The following is a 21,179-nucleotide window of genomic DNA, read 5'->3' on the forward strand; positions in this document are numbered from 1 at the left end:
GGGGGGGGGGGGGGGGGGGCGCTGGGTTCCGCGTCCCCACAGAGAAGTGTTACAAACCTCCTTTCCTCACAACTGCGAAGTGGGCGGACCGAGGGGCTGGGAGCACGGCCCCGGAGCGGCAGCGTGGACCCGGGACCCGGGCCCCGGAGCGCGGCCCCGGAGCGGCCCCACCGCGTGGCGGCTGCCCCAGCGCTGGGGGGGGAGAGGGGGGACGGAGCGTGCCCACGTGTGTCACCCGCCGGCCGCAGGGCACGCACTGCCGCCCCGCCTCCCCCTTTCGTGGCCACGTCCCCTCCGGGGCCTCGGACGCCCACAGCTGGGCCTCGGCTGCGCAAGCATCTCGGGGCCGCGCCGTCGGGACGGACACGGGTTCACGTGGTGACGTCCCATCGGACCTACAAGGCCCCCGCCCCCGTCCGCAGCAAAGCCCTTCCCCTCCCTCTCCCGCCCCACCGCACCCCAAGGCCTCGGCCTGACGCGAGTGCGGAGTGAGCGTCGCGGGCGGCTCAGGTCTACGCAGTGCACCGCAGCACGGGGCAGGGCAACTGAGAACAAGCACCAGGGGCCCTGGTCGTACACCCCGCAGGCCCTCCTCCCCTGCACGACCGTGGACCGAGAAAGCGGGGGGCCTTGAAGGCCGAAGGCGGCAGAGGGGTCGAAGCGTTCGGAGCACGTGCTCCGCTGAAAGCAAAGGCGCCTTCAGCTTTGCCCTTCGGGTTTTCTAGAACGGCGGGCGGCACCGCAGCCACGCTGCTGCCACTTAGCGGCCCGCGCCCCGAGCGCCTGAGCTCCGCGCCTCCGGCCCAGGGCGGGCTTAGGTGTGTCCGCCGGTGTGGGCTGCGTGCTCTGTCGTGGGGCCACCAGAGCCCCCAGACCCCGGGCACAGCGCAGCCACCCAGTCAAGTGACAACCTCGATGAAAGGGGCAGAGATGGGCCTAGACGGCGAGGCACGGGCCGAGGTTTTACAACCGTGTGCCCGCATGTCCACGTGCCCCCGGGAGGGTCTCAGGCTGCCCCCGCCCAGCGCCGCGAAGCTGACGGGCCCAGGGTGGGGGTGGGGGGGCAGCCGGGGTTTTGACCTTCTGCACCAAGAACGCAGGTCCTCAAAAAGGCCTCTCGGAGCCTTCAGGACGGTGGGGACTATGGCCCCTTCCTCTCTCGCCGTCACCCCTTCCCCCCCGCCCCCGCCCCCCCCGCTCTCACTCAGGCGTCCCCAACCCGGCGACACCCGCCTCCCTCTGGGGAACGAAGAAGGACTTGACTCATCAGTAAGGCCCAGGCTTCTCCCTACATTATAATGAGCGACGACACTGCACACAGTCCGCAGACGCTGGGAGCGACGACAGAGAAAAGGGAAACAAATCTCTCGGCAAGGACAGGCTCAGGCGAAGCCCTCATGTGTCCCCTAGTCTGAGATCCGCCAGTGGGGCTTGGGGTCTCCAGACTCCGGCGAGCACAGCCGGGGGGGCGGGGCGGGGCGGGGGGAGTGGGGAGCGCTCTTCAGGCCAATGTGCCGCTTTCAGAAAGGCCTAAAGGACAAGCCACCCCGGGTTACTCCAGCCTCGACGCAAAGGCCACCTCTGTGCATGTTAGTTGGTCAGGAACGTGGTCCCTTAGTAGACAGGTGTCGGAAGGCAAACACACACCGGAAACAAAATGCCCTCAGACCAGGAACGCCGGCCGCCCGGTAGCGGACCGGCACAAATCGGCGGACCAGGGGCCCTGCGGCTCACGGGCGACGGTCACCGGGAGCTAGGACGCCCCGCGCAAAGGGGGCGCGCTTTCCGGAGCAGCTGCCCTGTGGCCGGGGCGGCCGGAGCTCCGGGAACCTGCCCCCTGCGAACCGCCTCGAACTGGGACGGCGGGAGTTCGGCACCCACTTAGCCGAGCACCCAGGCCGAAGGGCGGACACGGGCGATCCGGCGGCCTCCGTCACCGCAGCGCAACCGCAAGCCCAGACTCAGCCAAGGTCCCAAACCCGAAGGGGAGACGGGCAAAGTCTGGCCGTACAAACCCCATTCCCGAGGCTCCACTCCGTGCGCCCCGCATCTGGGGTTCGGCCAGACCCTGCTGGACAGGTCGGACTGGCCCACCCGCTGCGCCCCCGCAGGGCCGCGTGCACCGGTCAGAAACCATCTGGGAAGACGCGCCTGCACCGTGGGAGGGTCCGCTCCCCACCCCCCCACCCCCGTTTCTAAACTACAGATAGAGAACATGAACGATCACAGTTGGAAATAATCTTGGAGACCCTTCAAATCCACCTTCCCACCCCCTCCCACCCCCCATTCCCCATCCCAGTTTCCGGACCCACGGCTTAGAGGGGCGACCGGAAGTCCCCGATGCCGGCAGAGGCGGAGCTGGGCCGGGAGCACAGGTGCGGCGAGACGTCTGCACCCCATCCTGCCTCACCCCCCAGGGCCAGGGGACCGGCAGTCGTCGCTGGGTGAGGGGGGCTGTCCCTGTGCGGCTGGGGGCGGCCGTCCGACCAGTCCCGGGGACACCGCAGCCTGTGCTCTGGGTCCCGGCCGTGCTGGGCACCGCAGCCTCCCTCGTGCTTGGGCGGAGGGTGGCCTGTCCTACCCGACGGATTGTCCTTTTAATTCCGGAAATGAAACAGCGGGCGCCTGCCCCTCCCTCGTGTCTTTTATAGTGGTTTTCCCCTTCTTCTGAAACACCAGAGAACCGGTCAACAGAAGGTGGGCGGGACGGTCCCCCTTCTCGGGGACGGCAGCCTCGGCTTCCGCGGGGTGACCCGTGGAGGGTCCCTTCCGGCACCAGCGGGAGGCTCCGCAGCGGGCTGCAAGGTCATGACCGGGATGCAGGTGTGGCCACGCCGCCGGGCCACCCCGCTCCAGGGTGTCCTGGGCACCGTTCAGGGCGACGCATCAACCGCGCAGACGCCAGGGGACGGCCCTGTTGGCCAGGAAGGGCTGTCCCCCGAAGGGCGCACGGCCGGGGTCCCGGCTCAGGAGCCGTGGTGGGAGGGAGTCAGCCACGTGGCGGTTTCCTGCCCAGCCCCGGGCTCCGGCCCCTCCGCGCCCCACTCCGTCCGCTCTCCTTCGCGCCTTAGGCGCCTCCGGTCCCACCGCCAGGACGTCCCAGGGGCCCATCGCGGTCTCACCGGACACGCCGTTCGGCGGCCTCAGGTGTCGTTCGGTCCCCGGGCGACCCCGCGGGACGGGCCGACCGTCCCGGGCTCTCATCGCGGTTCCGCGGCCTAGATGTTCCCTTCGGCGATGCTCTGCAGCGGCAGCCTCTGGGTGGCCAGGGTCCTGCTGCCTCGGCGGCCCCCGAAGCCGGCCCCGGGCACGGTCCGCGCCGCCGCCAGGACCCCCGGCAAAGCCTCCTCCCCGAACAGGTTGACTTTGGCTTCGGCCTCGATGACCCTGGCCAGGCTGGCTGCGTAGCTGTCCAGGGACTCGTGCACTTCGGCCTTCACGTGCAGGAGAGGGTTCCTGGCGGCATCTGGGGGAGAAGCAGAGAAACGGGTAGCGGGGGGGCTGGGACTGAGGGCTTCAGGAATATTCCTGCCGCAGCCTCCTCGCCCGCGGAGGGGGTTGAGGGCGTGGCTTTTGCGGTCAGATTCCCGGGGCTGAAACCCTCGACTTCCCATTTACTACCCCGGGCAGCATGGAAGCTTCCGGTCTGTAGCAAGAAGCGCCTGCTACTCCCCTCCGCAGGGTTTCTGTGCTGCTGAAATGGGTACGTCTGGCCTGCGAGAAAGGCCTGACAAGTCCTGCCCGCGAAGGGTGTTCAAAACGCCCCACCTTGAAAGAGCTCCCTGGCGTCCCGGGTCCCTAGAGCTACAGGCTGTCCGCGCTACAAACCACCACGTGGCTGAGTGAGGGCTCTCCCCCCGCCACACCGGCTGGGCCCCCGGGAGCCTTGGGGACAGGACTGGGACGCCACCAACTGACACAGAGAGGGGTGACTCTTCAACCCCACACCCAGTGCCTCATGACACTATCGCCCTCACCGCTCAGCATCCCGACATTTTCTGGAGAGGAGCCAACTTCCACCCCCACCCCCCACCGCCCTCAGGGAAGGAAAGAGGCCTCTCCCTGACCCTCACTTGCGACCTGAGGGGGGCCCTGCCCCTCCCTGCCTGCGGACAGGCCCTCAGGCCTGCCATCCCCACTAAGTAGGCCTGAAGGGGCCACACTGGCCCGTGTGGCCTGGGGGGCGCATTCGTGTTCGAGTTAGCGGGCCACAGATGCCAAGCCCGTGGGGCCGCAGGCCGGCACCTCTGTTCCCGAGTCTACTTTGCCAGTGAAAAGGCCGATCGGTCTCCTGAGCTCTGTGATCACCCCAGTCCGGCCGGGGTAGGGGTGGGGGGTGGGGCGGGAGAAGAGGTGGGGTTCTCTACGATCCTAAAGCTGTACAGGACCCACTTTTCCGGCACAGCCCGCTGTCCTGGGTCCCTGACTCCACATCCCACCCGGGGGTTCTGGCGCCCCCGCACGTGGGTGCCCCGAGGGCCGACGTCCAGGCCACAGGCCAGCGGCGCAATGACGCGTCTGACTGAGGATCGGAGGACAGTCGCACCTCGAGGGCGGTCCGGATGGTCCCCGGCCGCTCTTCTAACCAGAGTGCCCGGATGGGAAACTGGTCCCTCCGACCCAGAGGTGACAAGGTGCGGGGGTCGGATTCAGGACACGCGGGAGACGAAGTGTCGGCGCTGCAGCAGAGCCCACCCCCTCACAGACCCACGCGCCCTCATCGACCCCAGGGGCGGCAGCCTCTGCTCAGGTGGGAGCACCCGCGGGAGCACTGCTTCCATTTTCCACGTGAGGAAGCGGCGGCTCAGAGACAGCGAGTTCGGATTTATACCCGCACCGTGTCCCCAGGGGCGGGTGACTGCGGAGGCCTCAGGAAGTTGCATCCCGAGGCAGCTTCCCAAGTTGGGACTCAGGATGGGGGGGTGCGGGTGCGTGTGCGTGCACGTGCGCGTGCACATCTGTCTAGAGTCCGATAGCCCCACCCTCCCAGCCTAGATGCCACGACCCCAACAACGGAGGCCCAGGGACAGGTGAGGCCGGCAGAGCGGGGCCCCCCGGAATGCTGGGGGCACCAGCAGGGCCGAACCAACGAATCTTCCCCAGATCCTTTCCCTCCGCCCCCCCGGGCCCCCCCACCCCCAAGTCCCGCCTGCTGTCCCGAAGCAGTGAGCCACACACCAACCTTTGATTTGTTCCACCTCATCCTCGAATGTCACCGAGCTCCTCCTCCTGGGGGGGCACGTACAGTGGGAGGGAGGGTTATCATCGGACCCGTAGTCCTCGAGCAGCATCACATCTGTCCCTAAAACCAAGGGCGGACTGTGCACACAGAAGCAGGGGTGCGGGGTCCTCCTCACCGCCTGCCCCTCCCCCTCTCCACGCCCCCGCGCCCGAGCCCCCCGGATTCAATGCCACCAGCAGGCGCGCCCAGGGCCCTGCAGCGCGTGCGGGAGGAACACTCCGCCCGGCGTCGGGGGCGCGGTGCAGCCGGCCGCGGGGCTGCCTCTCTGCTAAAATATTTTGTGCTACATAAACATTTAAAACTTGAAAATGTAGAGTTCTTCGGGGCTCAAAAAAGAATCGAAAAATATACCCTTTAAAAGAGTGGGGAAACAAAGGCAGGGAGCAGAGAGCCCGGCCCTCCTGCTGAGAAGCCGCCCAGGCGCCGGCGGGGAGGCCGATCGTCGGCCTTGGCACGGCACGTGGTGGCCCCGCGCGCCCCGCACGGACCTGGGGCAGGTGCTGAGCCCCTCAGCAACTTCAAGGCCGCGACGCGGGGATGGCAGCTCCGTCCACCTCACGGAGCCGGCGGGGCGGCGAGCTGCGACGCGGGCAGGTGCGGCCGGGCTCGGCACACAGCAGGGCTCACCGGGGGTCACACCACCAAGGCGCAGCCGGTGCAGGTGGCGCCCAGGGTCGCACACGCTGGATCTGAGTGGCGGCCCAGGCCGCGCTCCTCCTCCGGCCGCGGCCGCGCCTTCTGCACCGCCGCTGCCTCCTCGCATTCGGGGCTCACTCTCAGAGACGCTGCTCTAATTCTCCAAGGCTTCCAAAGCTCCCTCTGGGGACGACCTTGCACAGCAGCAGTGCCCACAGCCCGCGGGGTGACCGCCAGGCTCCCCAGGCCCACGGAAAGCTCCCTGGGCGCAGCTCACCGCTGGATCCTAGTACAGAGTCTGGGCAAATAAACCTGCGTTGAATGAATGAATGTCACACAGCCCTGCTGGCTGTCAGAAAATGGGGACAGAGCCTGGGGGGTGACTCAGGGGCCTTCTTTTCCTTCCAATCACATGAGGGACGCGAGAGAAGAAATGGCGGGAAGGTGGTTCAACCCACTGGCTCACAGGTGACAGAACGTTCTCGGGGAATATTCTGCCTCCGGGGAAAACTGTCCACCACAGAAGGGCTGCTCTCGGTCCCTGCCCACGGCCGGTGCCAGGGTGGACGACACAGGCAGGCTCAGGAGGGGAGACTTGGGACAAGGCAGAAAGAAGTTGTCACAAGCTCCGGGCAGCAGGCACGGAGCGAACCCCACCCCCTTTCCCCCCCCCCCACTGCCTCGCCCGCTGCACCTGCACTCCCTGCAGCCAAGCTCGTGGGCACAGGCCCCAGGATGCGAGGCAGACGCCTCTGCCCACCCGCCTCTCACCAGGGCCTTGTGAGGCAGCCAGTGGTGTGCTAGGCAAGCAGCCAGGCCAACGGCCTGGAGAAGGAGCTCGGCCTGCAGGGTCCCCTGGGGGCAGCCACAGGGGATGGGGAGCTTCTGTGCCCAACACGTGTCTCTTCAGGGAGACCAAGTTTCTCAAAGGCAGGGCACTGGGCATCCAGGGTGGTGAGCTGGGGGTGTGACCTCGGAGCAGCCGGGATAGGGGACGGCCACCCCCAGCTCACACACGGTGATGCTCCAAAGGCTTCCAGATTGAGCAACTTGCCCAAGATAACACAGCTCAGAAAAGGGCAATCAGACCCCGGACACCAGGCAGCTGGCCTCGAGAGCCCGAAAGGGCCGAGGGTGTCACACTCACGGTAACGACTCACGGGCACGCAGCGTTTTAACTTTTCAAAGGGGTTCACTTCATTTGAATCTCACAATAACACTGTGTGGCGGAGAGAAGAGGAACCGAAATCCCCATTTTATACGGAGCAAACCGAGGCACGGCAACACCGGTGAGCTATGAGCCACAACCGGAAAGCCACATGTAGGGGGGGGGGGGGGCACCAGGGTCATGGGGCAGGCGCGAGGCTCACCTGAGTCCTGGGAGCAGCTGAAGCCAGTGTCCCCGGTGCTGCTGCTGTTCCCCAGGGGCTGCCCGCCTGCCATGAGCGCCGTGAGGTGTGGGGACAGGCCCAGGTCTGGAAGGCAGAGTCGGCACCGTCAGCACGATCCAGGTCCCCCGGGCGCAGCCACCATCCCTCCCATCCCAGGGGGTCCCCACCCGCCTCACCTCCTGCTCTCCTGTCCCCTCTGTCACTTGCAAGCCGTGCAGGATCAGGAGCCCCGCTGCCTGTGCCCCTCTGCCCCCCTGTCCCCACCGCAGGATCAGGAGCCCACCCCCCGCCCCCACCGCAGGATCAGGAGGCCCCCGTCCCCACCGCAGGACCAGGAGCCCCGCTGCCTGTGGCCCCTCGGCCCGTTCCTGTCCCGGGGTGGGGCGTCTGCACTGGGACAGCATCCCTGGGTCCCCTAAAGAGGAAACTCTGGCGACAACACACACCAACAAGGCAGGTGGCAGGGAAAACGTGACACAAATGGCCGTGGGAGACGACCTTCCAGAACACGGGCCGTGGATGCTCTGCGGCCGACTGAGATCCGAATCCCGGCAAGAACTTCTGTTTAAGAGGCCTAACCGCACAGCGGGGAGGCGGCCTGCCAACAGCAGGGTGCCGGCCAGGGCTGCGGCCGGACCCAGGGAGCGGAGGCCGCTTCTCACCCAGTGCTCCCGCCCCCCCACCCCAGGGCTCAGGAGCTGGAGGCCCTGGGGCCTCTGCAGCAGGAGGGGCTGGAGGGAAAGTGTCTGGGGCGGGGAGGAGGGAGGCGGGGGCACCGGGTCCCTCCCTCCCACAGCGCCTCCCAGCCCCGGGTTGAGGAGGGAGGCGTAAGGGAGGGGGAAATGGGCCTAGGAGGCCCTGCCCCTCCTCTCACTCAACCCAGGAGGAGGGGGAAGCCCCTTCCGGGCAGGCGGAGCCCAGCAGCCCGAGCGCCCCACGCAGGGCCCTCACCCGTGCCCAGGGCCTTGTCACCAGGAACGGCGCTGGCCTCAAAGGCAGAGATGAAGGGATACCAGGGAAAGAAGGAAAAGAAATGGATCTTGGAGGAGACCATGGCGGGGTCTTGAGAAGACCGAGAATTCCACGCGGGTCCCCCCCGAGGACTCCAGGAACAAAAGAGCGGGGAGGCCACGAGGAGGCGCTCTTAGCAGCCAACGCAGCCACAAAGTCAAGGTCCTCTGGCCTCACGAGAAGACCTGCGGCCTAGCAGACTGGACTGAACGACCTGCCGGAAAAGACCGCCCCCTCCCCCCCCCCCCAGTCCCCTACCGGCAGGAGAGGGCTCGGTTCTTTACTTCCGTCCTAAATCTTCGGAGGGTGCGCGGGGATGGACAGTGCGTTCCTGCCCTCCCTGGAGCCAACGAGGAAAGGATGGGGGTGGGGGCGGGTCTGAGAGCACCCCGCTCCTGACCTCGAGGAACCACACTTGTGCAGAGGGCCCTCCCCTGGATGCTGCTGTAGAGACGGAACCCAGAGAAGGCCCCAGATGTGCTCCTCCCGTCCAGGGCCCCAGCCTCAGAAGGTGGCCGTGTCTCCGCGGGAAGCCTGGCTCGGGGACGGGCCGTGGGGGACAGTCCGCTGCCAGCTGGGCTGACCGAGGCCACAGTGGGGTTTGGACACCATCTCTGAGGCCGGGGTGAGAGCCAGAGCGTGCGCTGGCCTCGGACACCGTGAGGAGTAGCGGGGGCCAGACGACCGTGGCTGTGGCTGGGCCGACGGCCTGCGAGTGACCGCCAGGGGCCCCCTCCATCCTGTGTCTCCAGCACACTGGGCAGTGGGCGCACCGACCCTGGGGGCTGTCCCATGAACAGATCGCATGGCCACTGGGTTGGGCCCAATCCACCCCATTACCCGAAATTTAAAAAGAAGGGGGAAAAAAGGCCCAAAGCGACAGGCCCCAGGGATCAGGTCCAGCCTGGGCTAAATCCAAGAGCCACTGGTGCCCAGAGGAGGCGGGGAGGCCGGCAGGGCCGGGAGGAGGGGGGGAGACCAGCGGAGCAGCTCTGAGGTGAAGCAGGCACGCTGAGGTGGCCAGAGGGCCTCTAGGAGGGAAAATGCAGAGGCCGCAGGGTGCAGGGCCTCTCCAGTGCCCCGCGTCCCTCCCCGCTGTGCCTGCATCCTTCTCTCCGGAAGACTGCTAGGGGGGCCTGCCCCACCCCAGGAGCTGGGGACTCGGCTGGCAGGGGCATCTGTAGAGGCGGCCCCTCCCCCGGTGCCCAGGCCCCCCTCCCAGCTGGGGTAAAGGTCCGAGTCGGCCAGTGGGAGAGCTGCCGGAAGGCGGGGGCGGGGGAGGGGGCTTTCTCCTGAAGGTCCCTAATCGCCCAGAGCCCCCTGCCAGCTTTGGATTTGTGGTCTGGCCTCCCAAGACCAAGTGTTAGCCTTCAGCTCACCCTCTGGCACTAGAGGTCGATGTCGACTCCAGGGCTGACCTGTCACCAGGAGACGGGAGCGCCTGACAACCTCCAGGCAGCCCAGAGGCCTCAAGTCCTGGCTCAGCCCCGGGATATCTATGAACAAGACCTCACAGGCAGAAGGCATTCTGGGGGCTCAGGGACAGGTGACACCCCGGGGAAAACGTCAGTGTTTGCACTTCTTCGGCTTGGGGCCAGAACAAGAAACCCAGAGCCACGGATCGTGGTGCAAATCACATATGAAATAAATGGGACAATGTGTGTCTAAAGCTCCTAGCAGCCAGAGTCAGCTGGGAAGCTCCAGATAGTTCTGGAATTCCTGTCTGCCTCTGCTTACCCTGTGAGGCACGTTTCTAATTCCATGTACTGATTCCTTTGGTTAAAGCTTCCCAGGTGTCCATGCAAATGGAGAGGAACAAAGCCAAGAAGAGCCTCCGGTCCCCTGCTGTTCCTGTGGACGGGGTCTTACCCCCCACTTCCCCTCTGCTACCCCCGGCTCAGCACTCCCGGAGGTGAGGGAGGTGGCCCAGAAGCAGGCTCCAGGGACAGAAAGCGGATTTGGGTTCAGGAGTCTGGGCGGATGCAAGCCAGGCCCCCAGGGGGCGTCAGAGGAGGGTCCAAGCCCTGGCTCAGCCAGAGGGACCAAGGCCTTGGCAGCCTCCCTCCTCCAGACCAGAAGGGCGTGGGCATTCCTGGGGCGGGCGGGGCACGGAGCAGAGGGGAGGGGGGGAGGGAGGCCAAGTTCTGCTGTGCATCCAACACTCAGAAGCTGGGGAAGGCCAAGTGCGCAGAGCCCATCGGCCCACACATTCTGCAACCCAAACGCATCCCACAAGACTGCCCCCTCCGAGAGGAGGAGGCCACCAGCGGCCACAGACAGGCCCACCAAACCACAGCTGGCGTTCCCGGCGCTCTCCCGGCCCCACGCCCTCTGCCAGCACCACCTCAGTGACCTGCGTGGAAAATCCGGGCCACGAGCTGATGTTTCTTTTGGTTCTGGCCACCCTCCCTCCTCTATTCTCTTTCCTCTTTCTTTCTCTTTCCTCATTCTTCACTTCAGCGGAATACGAAACATGGCATACTCTTTGCCTAAAAGAAAAGTGATTTTACCAAATCCAAGTAAGTTACTCAGAGAAATGAAGCCAGACTGTGAATGCAGTTCTGACTCACAAGTCATACTTGGAAACACGGACTTGCAGGGGGCGGGCAAGGGGCATTCCAGGGGTTAAAATACTGAGATATGGAGAGATTCTTTTTCTCCTCTGCTCAGAATAAAAAGTCCCTCTCTGGATCTCAGGGTCGTGAGTTCAAGCCCCGTGTTGGGCATGGAGCCTACTTAAAAAAAAAAAGAATAAAAACTCCCTGACTTCCTTTCTCTCTCAAGAAGTAACACTCCATCGACCCATGAAATACATCAGTGATGCTGGTTTCTTACTGCTGCATGGAAAAGATCTCCCATCACTACTACCACTGAGTATTCGCAGTCCTGGGGAACCCGTTCTTTACAGAGAGAGAAGGTGGGCGGCCTCTCTATTCCACTTACAGGAACCATTCTCTCGAGTGGTTTCAGCTCGAAAGTCACCCAGCAAAAGAGGAGAACTCTAACCTGAACTAGCTCTTTCTCGGTCGAAGCGCCCTCAAAATCTCTCCTTCAACAGCTCATTTACATGATAATCTCCCTCAAACGTGGCCCTAAAACCCTGGCTACTTCCCCATAGGAAGAACCCACCAGTGGGCGCTATAACTGGTGGGTGACGGCTGGAGGAGAGGCAGGGTGTTTGCAGAGCCTCAAAGGATCTCCCCCAGGGTACTTATTAATGGCAGTGGGAAAAACAGTGACTACAATGGAGAAAGCTGGCAGACACCACATGAACTGGATGGACTCAGTGTTTCCCCAAAATTCACACACTGACGCCCTAACCCCGGGAATGATGGTATTTGGAAACAGGGCCTTCGGGAGGTAATCCGGAGCAGACGAGGTCATGAGGGTGGGGTCCTCATAAGAAGGACCACAGCGCCTGCTCTGTCCCGTCTCCCCACGTCCCCGCCATGTGAGGACGCAGCGGGAAGACAGCCAGGAAGGGCGTTCTCACCAGGCTCCACCCACGTGGCACCTTGATCTCAGACTTCCAGCCGCCTGAACTGGGAAAAAGCCCTGTCGCTGGTGTCAGCCCCTAGTTTGTGGCATTTCATGACAGCAGCCTGAGTGAAGACGTTAACCACAACACCAGGGTCACATAAATGGGTAGTAACACACACTGACCTGCGTGCCCGAGGGGATCACTAAGAGCGCAGCACCCCCACAGCACTCCGGGCCCAAACGGAGAAACTCACTCTGATCCTAACACATCGGCTGAGCCCCAGACCAGGGCATCCTACAACTGCCTCCCCCACCCCAGCACTCTAAAAAAGCGTCAATGTCATGGAAGACAAGGGACAAAGACTTGTCAAAGCTTGAAGACGACAAAGGGAGCCGTGACATGATCATGATCCCGACACAGAAAAAGGCCATGCGTGGGGAACTGGGGGAAACGTGCAGGAAGCGCAGGGTTCACAGCACTGAGCCGATGTCAATGGCTCTGGTGGCCGCCGGAGAAGCGGCGTGGGTGGGTGGGAATTCTCGGTACTCTCTTCCCCGCTCTTCTCCAGGTCTAAAATTATTTCAAAATCAAAAGGGTTAAAAAAAAAATCTATCTTGCAAATGACATATCAGATAAAGGGTTAATATCCAAAATCTATTAAGGAACTCACCAAACTCCACACCTGCAAAACAAACAAACCAGTGAAGAAATGGGCAGAAGATATGAACAGACACTTCTCCAAAGAGGACACCCAGATGGCCAACAGACACATGAAATGATGCTCAGCATCCCTCCTCATCAGGGAAATACAAATCAAAACCACACTGAGATACCACCTCACGCCAGTCAGAGTGGCTAAAATGAGCAAATCAGGAGACTCTAGATGCTGGCGAGGATGTGGAGAAACGGGCACCCTCCTACACTGTTGGTGGGAATGTAAACTGGTGCAGCCCCTCTGGAAAACAGTGTGGAGGTTCCTCAGGAAACTAACAATAGAACTCCCCTACGACCCAGCAATAGCACTGCTAGGAATTTACCCAAGGGATACAGAAATCCTGATGCATAGGGGCACGTGTACCCCAATGTTCATAGCCGCACTCTCAACAATAGCCAAAACATGGAAAGAGCCTAAGTGTCCATCAACGGACAAATGGATCCAGAAGATGTGGTTTATCTATACGAAGGAATACTACACGGCAATGAGAAACAATGAAATTTGGCCGTTTGTAGCAACGTGGATGGACCTTGAGGGTGTTATGCTGAGCAAAATAAGTCAGGCAGAGAAGGACAAATATCATATGTTTGCACGTATAGGAGGAGGAGGAACTTAACGGAGGACCGTGGGGGAGAAGAAGGGGGGAAATAGTGGGGGAGAGGGAGAGAGGCAAACCATGAGAGACTCTTGAATGCCGAGAACAAACTGAGGGCTGATGAGGGTGGGTAAGAGGGGAGGGGGTGATCTGTTTGAGGGAGGGCACTTGTTGGGATGAGCCCTGGGTGTTACATGGAAACCAACTTGACAATAAACTACTTTAAAAAAAAAAAAATCTATCCCCGCCTAGACTAATTCCTCCAGCCTCACCAAAGGGGAGAGATCATCTCCAGGAACTTGTTAGCTCCCAGGTCAATCAATCACCAACGGAAGAGCAGCTTTACACACAAGGGACAATGACATTTCAAGGCAGCAGGGGGAGGGCTGGGGGTGGCGCTGACACACATGAATTGCTGGCGCCAACATGAGGACACCGCTGACCAGCGAGACAGGTCGGAGGAGGAGCTGAGGAGGGGGCGGGGGTGCCTGGAGGTGGGCTCTGCTCTACGGACCACCGACAGCAAAGGCCCAGCCAGCAGGGGAGGGCAGCCTGGCTTCTTATCTGTTTCAGAAAGGCCAGCGGGCCGTGGCTGGGGAAACAGAAAACAAATTTCCGAACTCCAGTGTCCCCTGCCAAAAGCTGCCTGGGAACCACAGGGGACACACGGGATGTCCCTTCCCCGAAGCACACCGCGCCTGGAGCCCTGAGGCCGCAGTCGGTCTGAGAGCTCACCGTCAACACGGCGGAGCGCCTCCCACCCCAGGGGGGAACCCCTCCCCCAGCAAGTTCCCAGCTCACCTGTGATCCTGTTGGAGATGCTGAAGAGCCGGGATGTCCTCTGCCGCCGCGCAGTCGGCCCCCGGGAATACCGGCCCCCAAAGCACGTGCCCAGCAGCTCCTTGCGAACTGTCTTATTCCAGAGGCCATAAATCAGGGGGTGGCAGACGGCGCTGGTGAAGGACAGCCACGTGGCCCAGGTCTCCAGGGCCGGGGAGACATGGTTCTTCCCCCAGAGGGCTTCAGAGGTGATGACGACCATGTACGGGCCCCAGGTGACCATGAAGGCGCCAATGACCACCAGGATGGTGATGAGGGCTTTGCACTGGTTGGCCGAATAGACCACGCCCTGAAAGGCGTTCCTCCTACTGCCTGACGAGGAGGTGGAGGTGCTGGAGTCCTTCCTCCCGTTCCTCTGGGGGCCCTCCTGCACAATGACCACGGTGCCACAATGCACCTTGCGCGCCTTGACCCTGGCCACGCGGAAGATGAAGCCATAGCACACCAGCATGACCAGGAAAGGGAAGAGGGCGCACCAGATCTGCCAGAAGGCGGTATAGCCGGGCTCCCGGTGCCACGCAGCCACACACATCCACTTGAACTCGTCAAACTCCACCGACGACCAGCCGAAGAGAGGCGGCAGGCAGCCGATGAGAGAGTGAAGCCATATGTAGACGAGCGCCATCACAGCTCGGTTCCCTGTCATCTTCGTGGGGTACGCCATGGGGTACAGGACAGCGTAGTAGCTAGGGCAAGTATGGACGGGGCGAGAGAGAGGGGTCAAAACAGCGAAAACCCACCAGAATGGGCCCCCTGAGCTCTCCGAGGTGGCGAGCTGTGTTGAATTTCTCCCTCCAACCCAGCCACGGGGCTCCTAAGACGGCCCCTTCTCCCAACTCTTCCCGGGCAAGTCACAGACTGGGACTGGGACCCACAGACTGGGTGACAAGTGTCACCCTGCTTCATCAGTCAGGAGCTGGAGGCCAGGATGAACCCAGGGCTCAGGCGGTCCTGTTTCCAAGTCACCATGCCAGGACCCAATCATATTCAGGGCCATGGGTCGCCCTGAGGCATCTGCGGGGGTTCTAAGGGATCGTGCTTGACGCCAGATCACTTCTGTGTTGCTGACATCAATCAGCGTACGTTAGTTTTCAGAGGCTCATTAAAAAGCCAGAATAATATAGAAGACTACAGGGTTTATGCAATTGATGAACGGTTACCGAAGGCCTATGGGAAGCCCTGTGCTACGTACGGGAAAGGCAGTGAGGAGATGTGGGGGGTGGCAGGCACCTGACAGAGTCCGCATCTGGGTGGGGAGGCTACGTGTAATCCTCACAACTGCCCAAAGAGGGGGGTATTACCATTACCCTCATTTCACAGATGAGGGAGCGAAAGCAGAGGGAGAATAAGCAGCCTGCCCAGGGAAGAAACAAGACATAAACCCGGACAATCTGGCTCTACCGTCCCCAGCGACACGCCAGCAATTCCTCGCAAACCAGCTCGTTCTGGAGTCCACACAACAGGGGGTTTCCTATCCCCCCGCACTGTATGGAGGGAGGAAGCCTGGAGGGCTCCAGACTCAAACTGGCAGGGCAACTGGTCCAGACGCGGGTCAGCACAGGCGTCCTGCGGGAGACAGCACCTAAAGCCAGGTCTTAGGCGTTCAAAGGCCCCGGCCCGAGTCGCGGAGGAGGAAGGGCAGCTCTGGTGAGGCCAGGGGACCTGAGCCAGCGCCCAGCCCGCGGGGAAGCCGCACAGGCACGGCAGGAGCGGGAGGCAAGAAGCCAGGGGCCGGAGCAGACTAAGCCTACAGGCCTGACCCCGGGACTGGAAAGGTGGGAGGATTTAGGTCACGGGGCTGAAGGGGGACCACACACTCCCCACGCAGACATTTTATCCAAAGGAAACGCTGTTTAATGAATAGCAGGCTTTCCCCATGAGCGCAGCCTGTGGAAAAGACAGGGGTGGACCCGCTGATGCTGCCCGGTACAGAGAGGACGCTGGGAAACGACCAGGGCCAAGGGTCACACAGGTCCCAGCCCGAGTCACCCCTGGGCACCAGCAGTGCAGGGACAGGGGCCACAGCCTAACAGCGACATGCTGCCTGCTGACTGTCTTGGGAGGGGCCGTTTCCCCACCTACACCCTTTGTGAAGGTCTTTCCTTTTGTTTAAATTTCTTTATATGTTTATTTATATTTGAGACAGAAACAGTGCGACTGGGGGAGGGGCAAAGAGAAAGGGAGACACAGAATCCAAAGCAGGCTCCAGGCTCCCAGCTGTCAGCAGAGCTGGATGTGGGGCTCGAACCCACAAACCAACCATGAGATCAGGACCTGAGCTGAAATAGGACACTTAACCAACTGAGCCACCCAGGTGCCCCTCCTTTAAAAAAAAAAAAAGAAGAAAAGGAAAAAAAGATTTTATTTTTAAATAATCTCTACACCCAACATGGGATTTGAACTCCCAACCCTGAGGTCAAGAGTTGCATGCTCCCCCGACTGGGCCAGCCAGGTGCCCCAGGGACCACTGATGCCAGGCTAGGTGCGGTCCGGGTGTGGGGTCTGAAAGGAGGATCTAGTGCGGATCCTGGGATGGGTCATGGATATCGCAGAGCACAGCCTGGGGTAAAACACTCAGTGACCTGGGTTTGCATCTTGCAACGTCCGAGCAGCCCGGGGAACAAAGCATGCCCAGGGAGCTGCCCTCCACTAGCTGTGTGACCTTGGGTGGCCTTCGTCTGCAACGTCAGGAATCACAGGGGCCCTGCCACACATCTGCCCCAAGAACTCAGGGGCCACACTGGTGGTCGTGCCTGCCCTTCACACAGCAGGGGTAGAGCTGGGTCTCTGCCTGTCCATTGACCTTTCCTCCTTCCTTCCTGAAAACAGGAACCCAGAATGTTCATGCACTTCCAGCTACCATGACCGAAAGGGGACGCTGGGCCCTTCTGCGTCCTGAGAGATGAGTCAAGCCATTCTGGTGGTCTCCTATCTCTTGCCAGGTGACAGCCGGGACAATGACCTGTGCGCCATCATCCCGGCAAGTGAAATGTGAGGGGTCTGCTAGGGTGGGACTGAGGGCTGCCTGGGAGGTGTCTTTTAAAGAGAAACAAGGCAGAGATTTCTAGTTTTTTCTCTGCCCTTTTAAACCGTGTGCAGGCTCTCTGACCTCAAGACGCTTCCGGGGCAACAGCGCAGGGAGGCCAGGCCCCGGATGTGAGCTGCGCCCCCCCCCCCCCGCTTTGGCCAGCCCCGTTCTGACTTTTGAAAAATAATTACAATAAGCGCCCTCCACACATAATCTTCTGGCTATTCTCAACACCCAGTTATTATTATGATTTTATGGCAAGACTCCTCCTTCACTATAATAAATAGTATCTGTTTCACCGACTGACTAAGGTTATGGCCAAGAGCAATTCCAGGGGGACGGGAAGGTAAACTTCCCAGCTGAGCCCCGAGTCCCACGGGGGTGCTGGGGGCCCCCACAGGCCCGAGTGCAACCCCTTTAGATCCATACCCTCCAAGGACTACTCTGGTTTCAGGGTTTGTTTGCCTTTTTTGGTAAAACTTACATACGATGCAATGTGCAAACCTATGGCTCCATCAAGATCCAGAACATCCCCCATCTGCCTATGAGAAAGCACGGACTTTGTAGATTTGAAACTTCATTTTTTAAACTTAGCCTCGGGACGCCCGGGTGGCTCAGTCGGTTAAGTGTCTGACTTCGACTCAGGTCATGATCTCACAGTTCATGGGTTTGAGCCCCACGTCAGGCTCTGTGCTGACAGCTCAGAGCCTGGAGCCTGTTTCAGATTCCGTATCTCCCTCTCTCTCTGACCCTCCCCTGCTCAAGCTGCCTCTGACTCTCAAAAATAAATAAATAAACAAACAAACAAACTTAGCCTCACTGAGGCCCGTTGCAGTTCAGAGGAAAACAGAACGAGAGCGGCGCCCCGTGTCCCCGCACGTCATCAGAGGCCTGGAGGTAGGGGGTTGCCTCCCGTGCCCTTAACGAGCTCCTGAAGCTCAGCCTTTTCTCTAGCCACTCAGCTCACACACGGGCCCAGGAACGACCCCCGGGCCCACAGGGGGCGCTCACGACGTCTCGTGCAACCTGACGTCACCACGCACACGGAGCCCGGAACCCGCCCCCTGTGATGACGTCACTAAGACGCCTCCACTGCAAACGACGGAGCCGGAGCCTACGCCGCCTCGGGGAGCGCACGTTACCCCAGAGCATTCCCCCGACGCTGGGGACTCGGCACTGTGACCCCCCCCAAGCTAGCCCGCTTTCCCTCACCGAACCCCGTCTTCAGGGCCTGCGTGTGCAGTGCAAACCCGAAGAGCTGCCAGGCTAGGCCGGGGCTGACCAGTCACACACTTAGTCAGGGCACAGGTCTTCCCGGGTCACGTGACGTTCCCCACGTGGCCGGCTCAGGACCCCGACATTTCCACCCAATCCCTCTCCAGTCGGCTATTTTGTCTACACAGTCTGTTCTGCTCCCCCTTCTCGAGGCTGCGAGATGAACTCCTTTGGCTCCTCTGCCAACTTAGTTTGGCGGGGTTCTCCGTGGGGTTCTCCGTGGGGGCGACGTGTCCCCCTGGGGACGTGTGGCAGTGCCTGGGGAGGAACGACTGGCATCTAGCGCGTAGAGGCCCGGGATGCAGCCCCCCATCCCCGCAAAGTGTTACCCAGCCCAAAATGTCAGCGGTGCCAGGCTGAGAAACCCTGAGCTAAACTAACCGCCTGCTGGACCTGACTCTGGTCCACTCCGGGGTCTGCTGTGACTTGAGTCCGGCCTTCACCGCCGCAGAACCCGACGAGCTACCTACCAGCCACGCGGGCCTGGGGCGGGTCACAAAGCCTCGCTTCGCTCGCCTGCAGAATGGGGGCCAGCCGGGTGCGGCAAGGACTCTCCGGAGGAGTGTGTATTAGCAGCAGAGTGCAGCCTGCAACCCCTTTCCGTCAAAGTCATGACCACTGCGGGAGCGGGGGGCGGGGGGGGGGTGTCGGGTCCATTTCCACCTTCTTAGAGATGTTCCCAGCTCTCTCCTCTAGTTCTGTTCTCTGTTCTTTTTCCTTCCTGCTCTCTTCTCTCTCTCCCCCTCTCCCTCCCTCACCTTCCCTCCCTACCCCTCCACATCTGCCCATCCCTCCCTCCCTGTGTGTGTCTCTCTCTCTCTCTCTCACACACACACACACACACACACTCACACACAGTTGCATCTTTAGGTTTCCAACAGACTAAGGCAAATATGTGACCTCCAAAATTATCAAGATGGAATAAAGTTAATGTACCGAAATGAAGCAGGTGGAAAGAATACATAAATATGTCATTTAGAAGGGCACAGGATCAGGGCACCTGGGTGGCTCATCACTTAACCATCTGACTTTGACTCACGTCATGATCTAACCGGTGAGTGAGTTCGAGCCCCGCCTCAGGCTCTGCGCTGACAGCTCAGAGCCTGGAGCTTGCTTAGGATTCTGTACTCCTCTCTCTCTGTCCCTCCCCTGCTCAGGCTCTCTGAAAAATAAATAAACATCTGGGGCGCCTGGGTGGCTCAGTCGGTTAAGCATCTGACTTGGACTCAGGTCATGATCTCATGGTGGGTGGGTTCGAGCCCTGTGTTGGGCTCCGTGCTGACGGCTCAGAGCCTGGAGCCTGTTTCTGATCCTGTGTCTCCCTCTCTCTCTCTCTGCCCCTCCCTGCCTCAAGCTCTGTCTCTCTCTGTCCCAAAAATAAATACACATTTTAAAAAAAAAATGTTTAAATGAATAAACATTAAAAAAAAAAAAAAAGAAGAAGAAGAGGACAGGATCAAGTACATTGGTCCAGTCAATTTGGATCTTTAAGCCACATGACAGACTAATAATAAAAAGTAAACTGCATCTGCCACGAAGCTATCTGAAAACACGATCGGGAGTGCTGTGCTCACCGGCCAGCGCCCTGCTTGGCTCCCCCTGGTGGTGAGGACGTAACCAGCCCTGGCTCCCTAACCCGAGAGGCACGGGTCCCCTCTGCACGGGCTCTGTCACCGGCAAGCGCGGGGCCAGGCTGCGTGGAGCAAAGCTCCAGCGGGTAAGTGCGGTGCCACGTGTCGTGTGTCATCGGGTCTCCGTCCAGCCACCACCCCCCGGTCCCCAGCCGCAAGGGGCCCGCACGCCCCCTCCCCTCCCTGCTTGGCCGGCACTACAGCAGACGCACCGCGTCCCGCAGACTCCGCGCGCGCCACGCAGACTCCGCGGTCCTGACGCGATCTGACGGCGCGTCCCCTCTCCTCCGCTGTGACTTCCTCGGCGTGTACGTCCATCTTACTCAGTCGTGCGTTCCCGGCACCACCCGTCCGGTGCTGCTTATCGAGTTGGTAAATGGAGGCCGTTCCTTCAGTAGAAGGGTCCTTCCCAACTCTTACAGGCCTGGGCGATCCTGCTCGCGGGTAAGGCCCAGCTCCAGTGGCACCTCTTCCGGGAGCCCTCCGGGCTCTGCCACCCCAAGCAGGACCAGAGCCGCGGTGGTTCCCTATGCTTTGTGTCCACACCCGCTCTCGCCCACCTGTGAACACGCGGGCCAGGTCTGCGTCCCGGTCCCGCTGGTATCCTGCGCCCTGAGGCCCCGGCGCAGAGCCCTTCCTACACGGCCATGCGGCCTGGGAAGGAGGGCGCCCGTCTCCGGGATGGTGCAGTGTGACAGCATGACTGCAGGTTAGTCATGCTTGCTGGGAGCCCTAACTCCCAGGGAGCAAGCAGTCCCCCCAGCCGCCCCTGCCCGGCTGGCACGACTTCCCAAACACCCGCACACAGACGGCTCCAGGAGAGGAACTTCCCCACCACTTCCCCAGGCGGGCTCGGTCGGTTAAGTGAAGGGTTCGGCTCTCGGCTCCCACAGTTCCTGAGACCCAGGGCCCCCTTGGGCTCTGCACGGACAGAGCGCAGCCCGCTTGGGATTCTCTCTCCCTCTTTCTCTGCTCCTCCCCTCCTCTCTCTCCCCCTCCCTCAAAATAAATAAACTTAAAAAAACATCCTCAGCTCTCCTGTAGCAGTTTGCCCTCACCCCATGACCCATAGGACCCAGGGCCCAGGAAGGGATATTCAAAGGTCAATAATCTGGGGGGCGCCTGGGTGGCTCAGGCAGTTAAAACTTGATTTCCGCTCAGGTCATGATCTCACCGTTCATGAGTTCAAGTTCCAAATCAGGCTCCGTGCTGCCTGCGCAGAGCCTGCTGAAGATTCTTCTCTCTCTCTCAAAAATAAATATTTGTTAAAAATCAACAATTTAAAAAAAAATAGAAACTGGAGAAACAGCGAGATCCCATGTCTCCTCACTACC

General features: G+C 61.2%; 1 protein-coding gene across 1 annotated transcript in view; it reads right to left on the reverse strand.

Moving 5' to 3' along the window:
* Positions 1-447: 447 nt before the first annotated feature.
* The window catches only part of GPR161 (G protein-coupled receptor 161), a 44,461-nt gene continuing 23,729 nt past the window's right edge, over positions 448-21,179 (reverse strand). The window contains exons 4-7 of the mRNA XM_039241885.1: positions 13,873-14,597; positions 7,249-7,353; positions 5,183-5,302; positions 448-3,466 (exon numbers count right to left, since the gene is read on the reverse strand). Of these exons, the coding sequence (XP_039097816.1) occupies positions 3,219-3,466; positions 5,183-5,302; positions 7,249-7,353; positions 13,873-14,597 (1,198 nt within the window). The 3' untranslated portion in view covers positions 448-3,218. The remainder of the gene's footprint in view (positions 3,467-5,182; positions 5,303-7,248; positions 7,354-13,872; positions 14,598-21,179) is intronic.

The sequence above is a fragment of the Hyaena hyaena genome, unplaced genomic scaffold (genome assembly GCF_003009895.1).
Source record: "Hyaena hyaena isolate Hyena2069 unplaced genomic scaffold, ASM300989v1 scaffold_201, whole genome shotgun sequence".
NCBI lineage: Eukaryota > Metazoa > Chordata > Mammalia > Carnivora > Hyaenidae > Hyaena > Hyaena hyaena.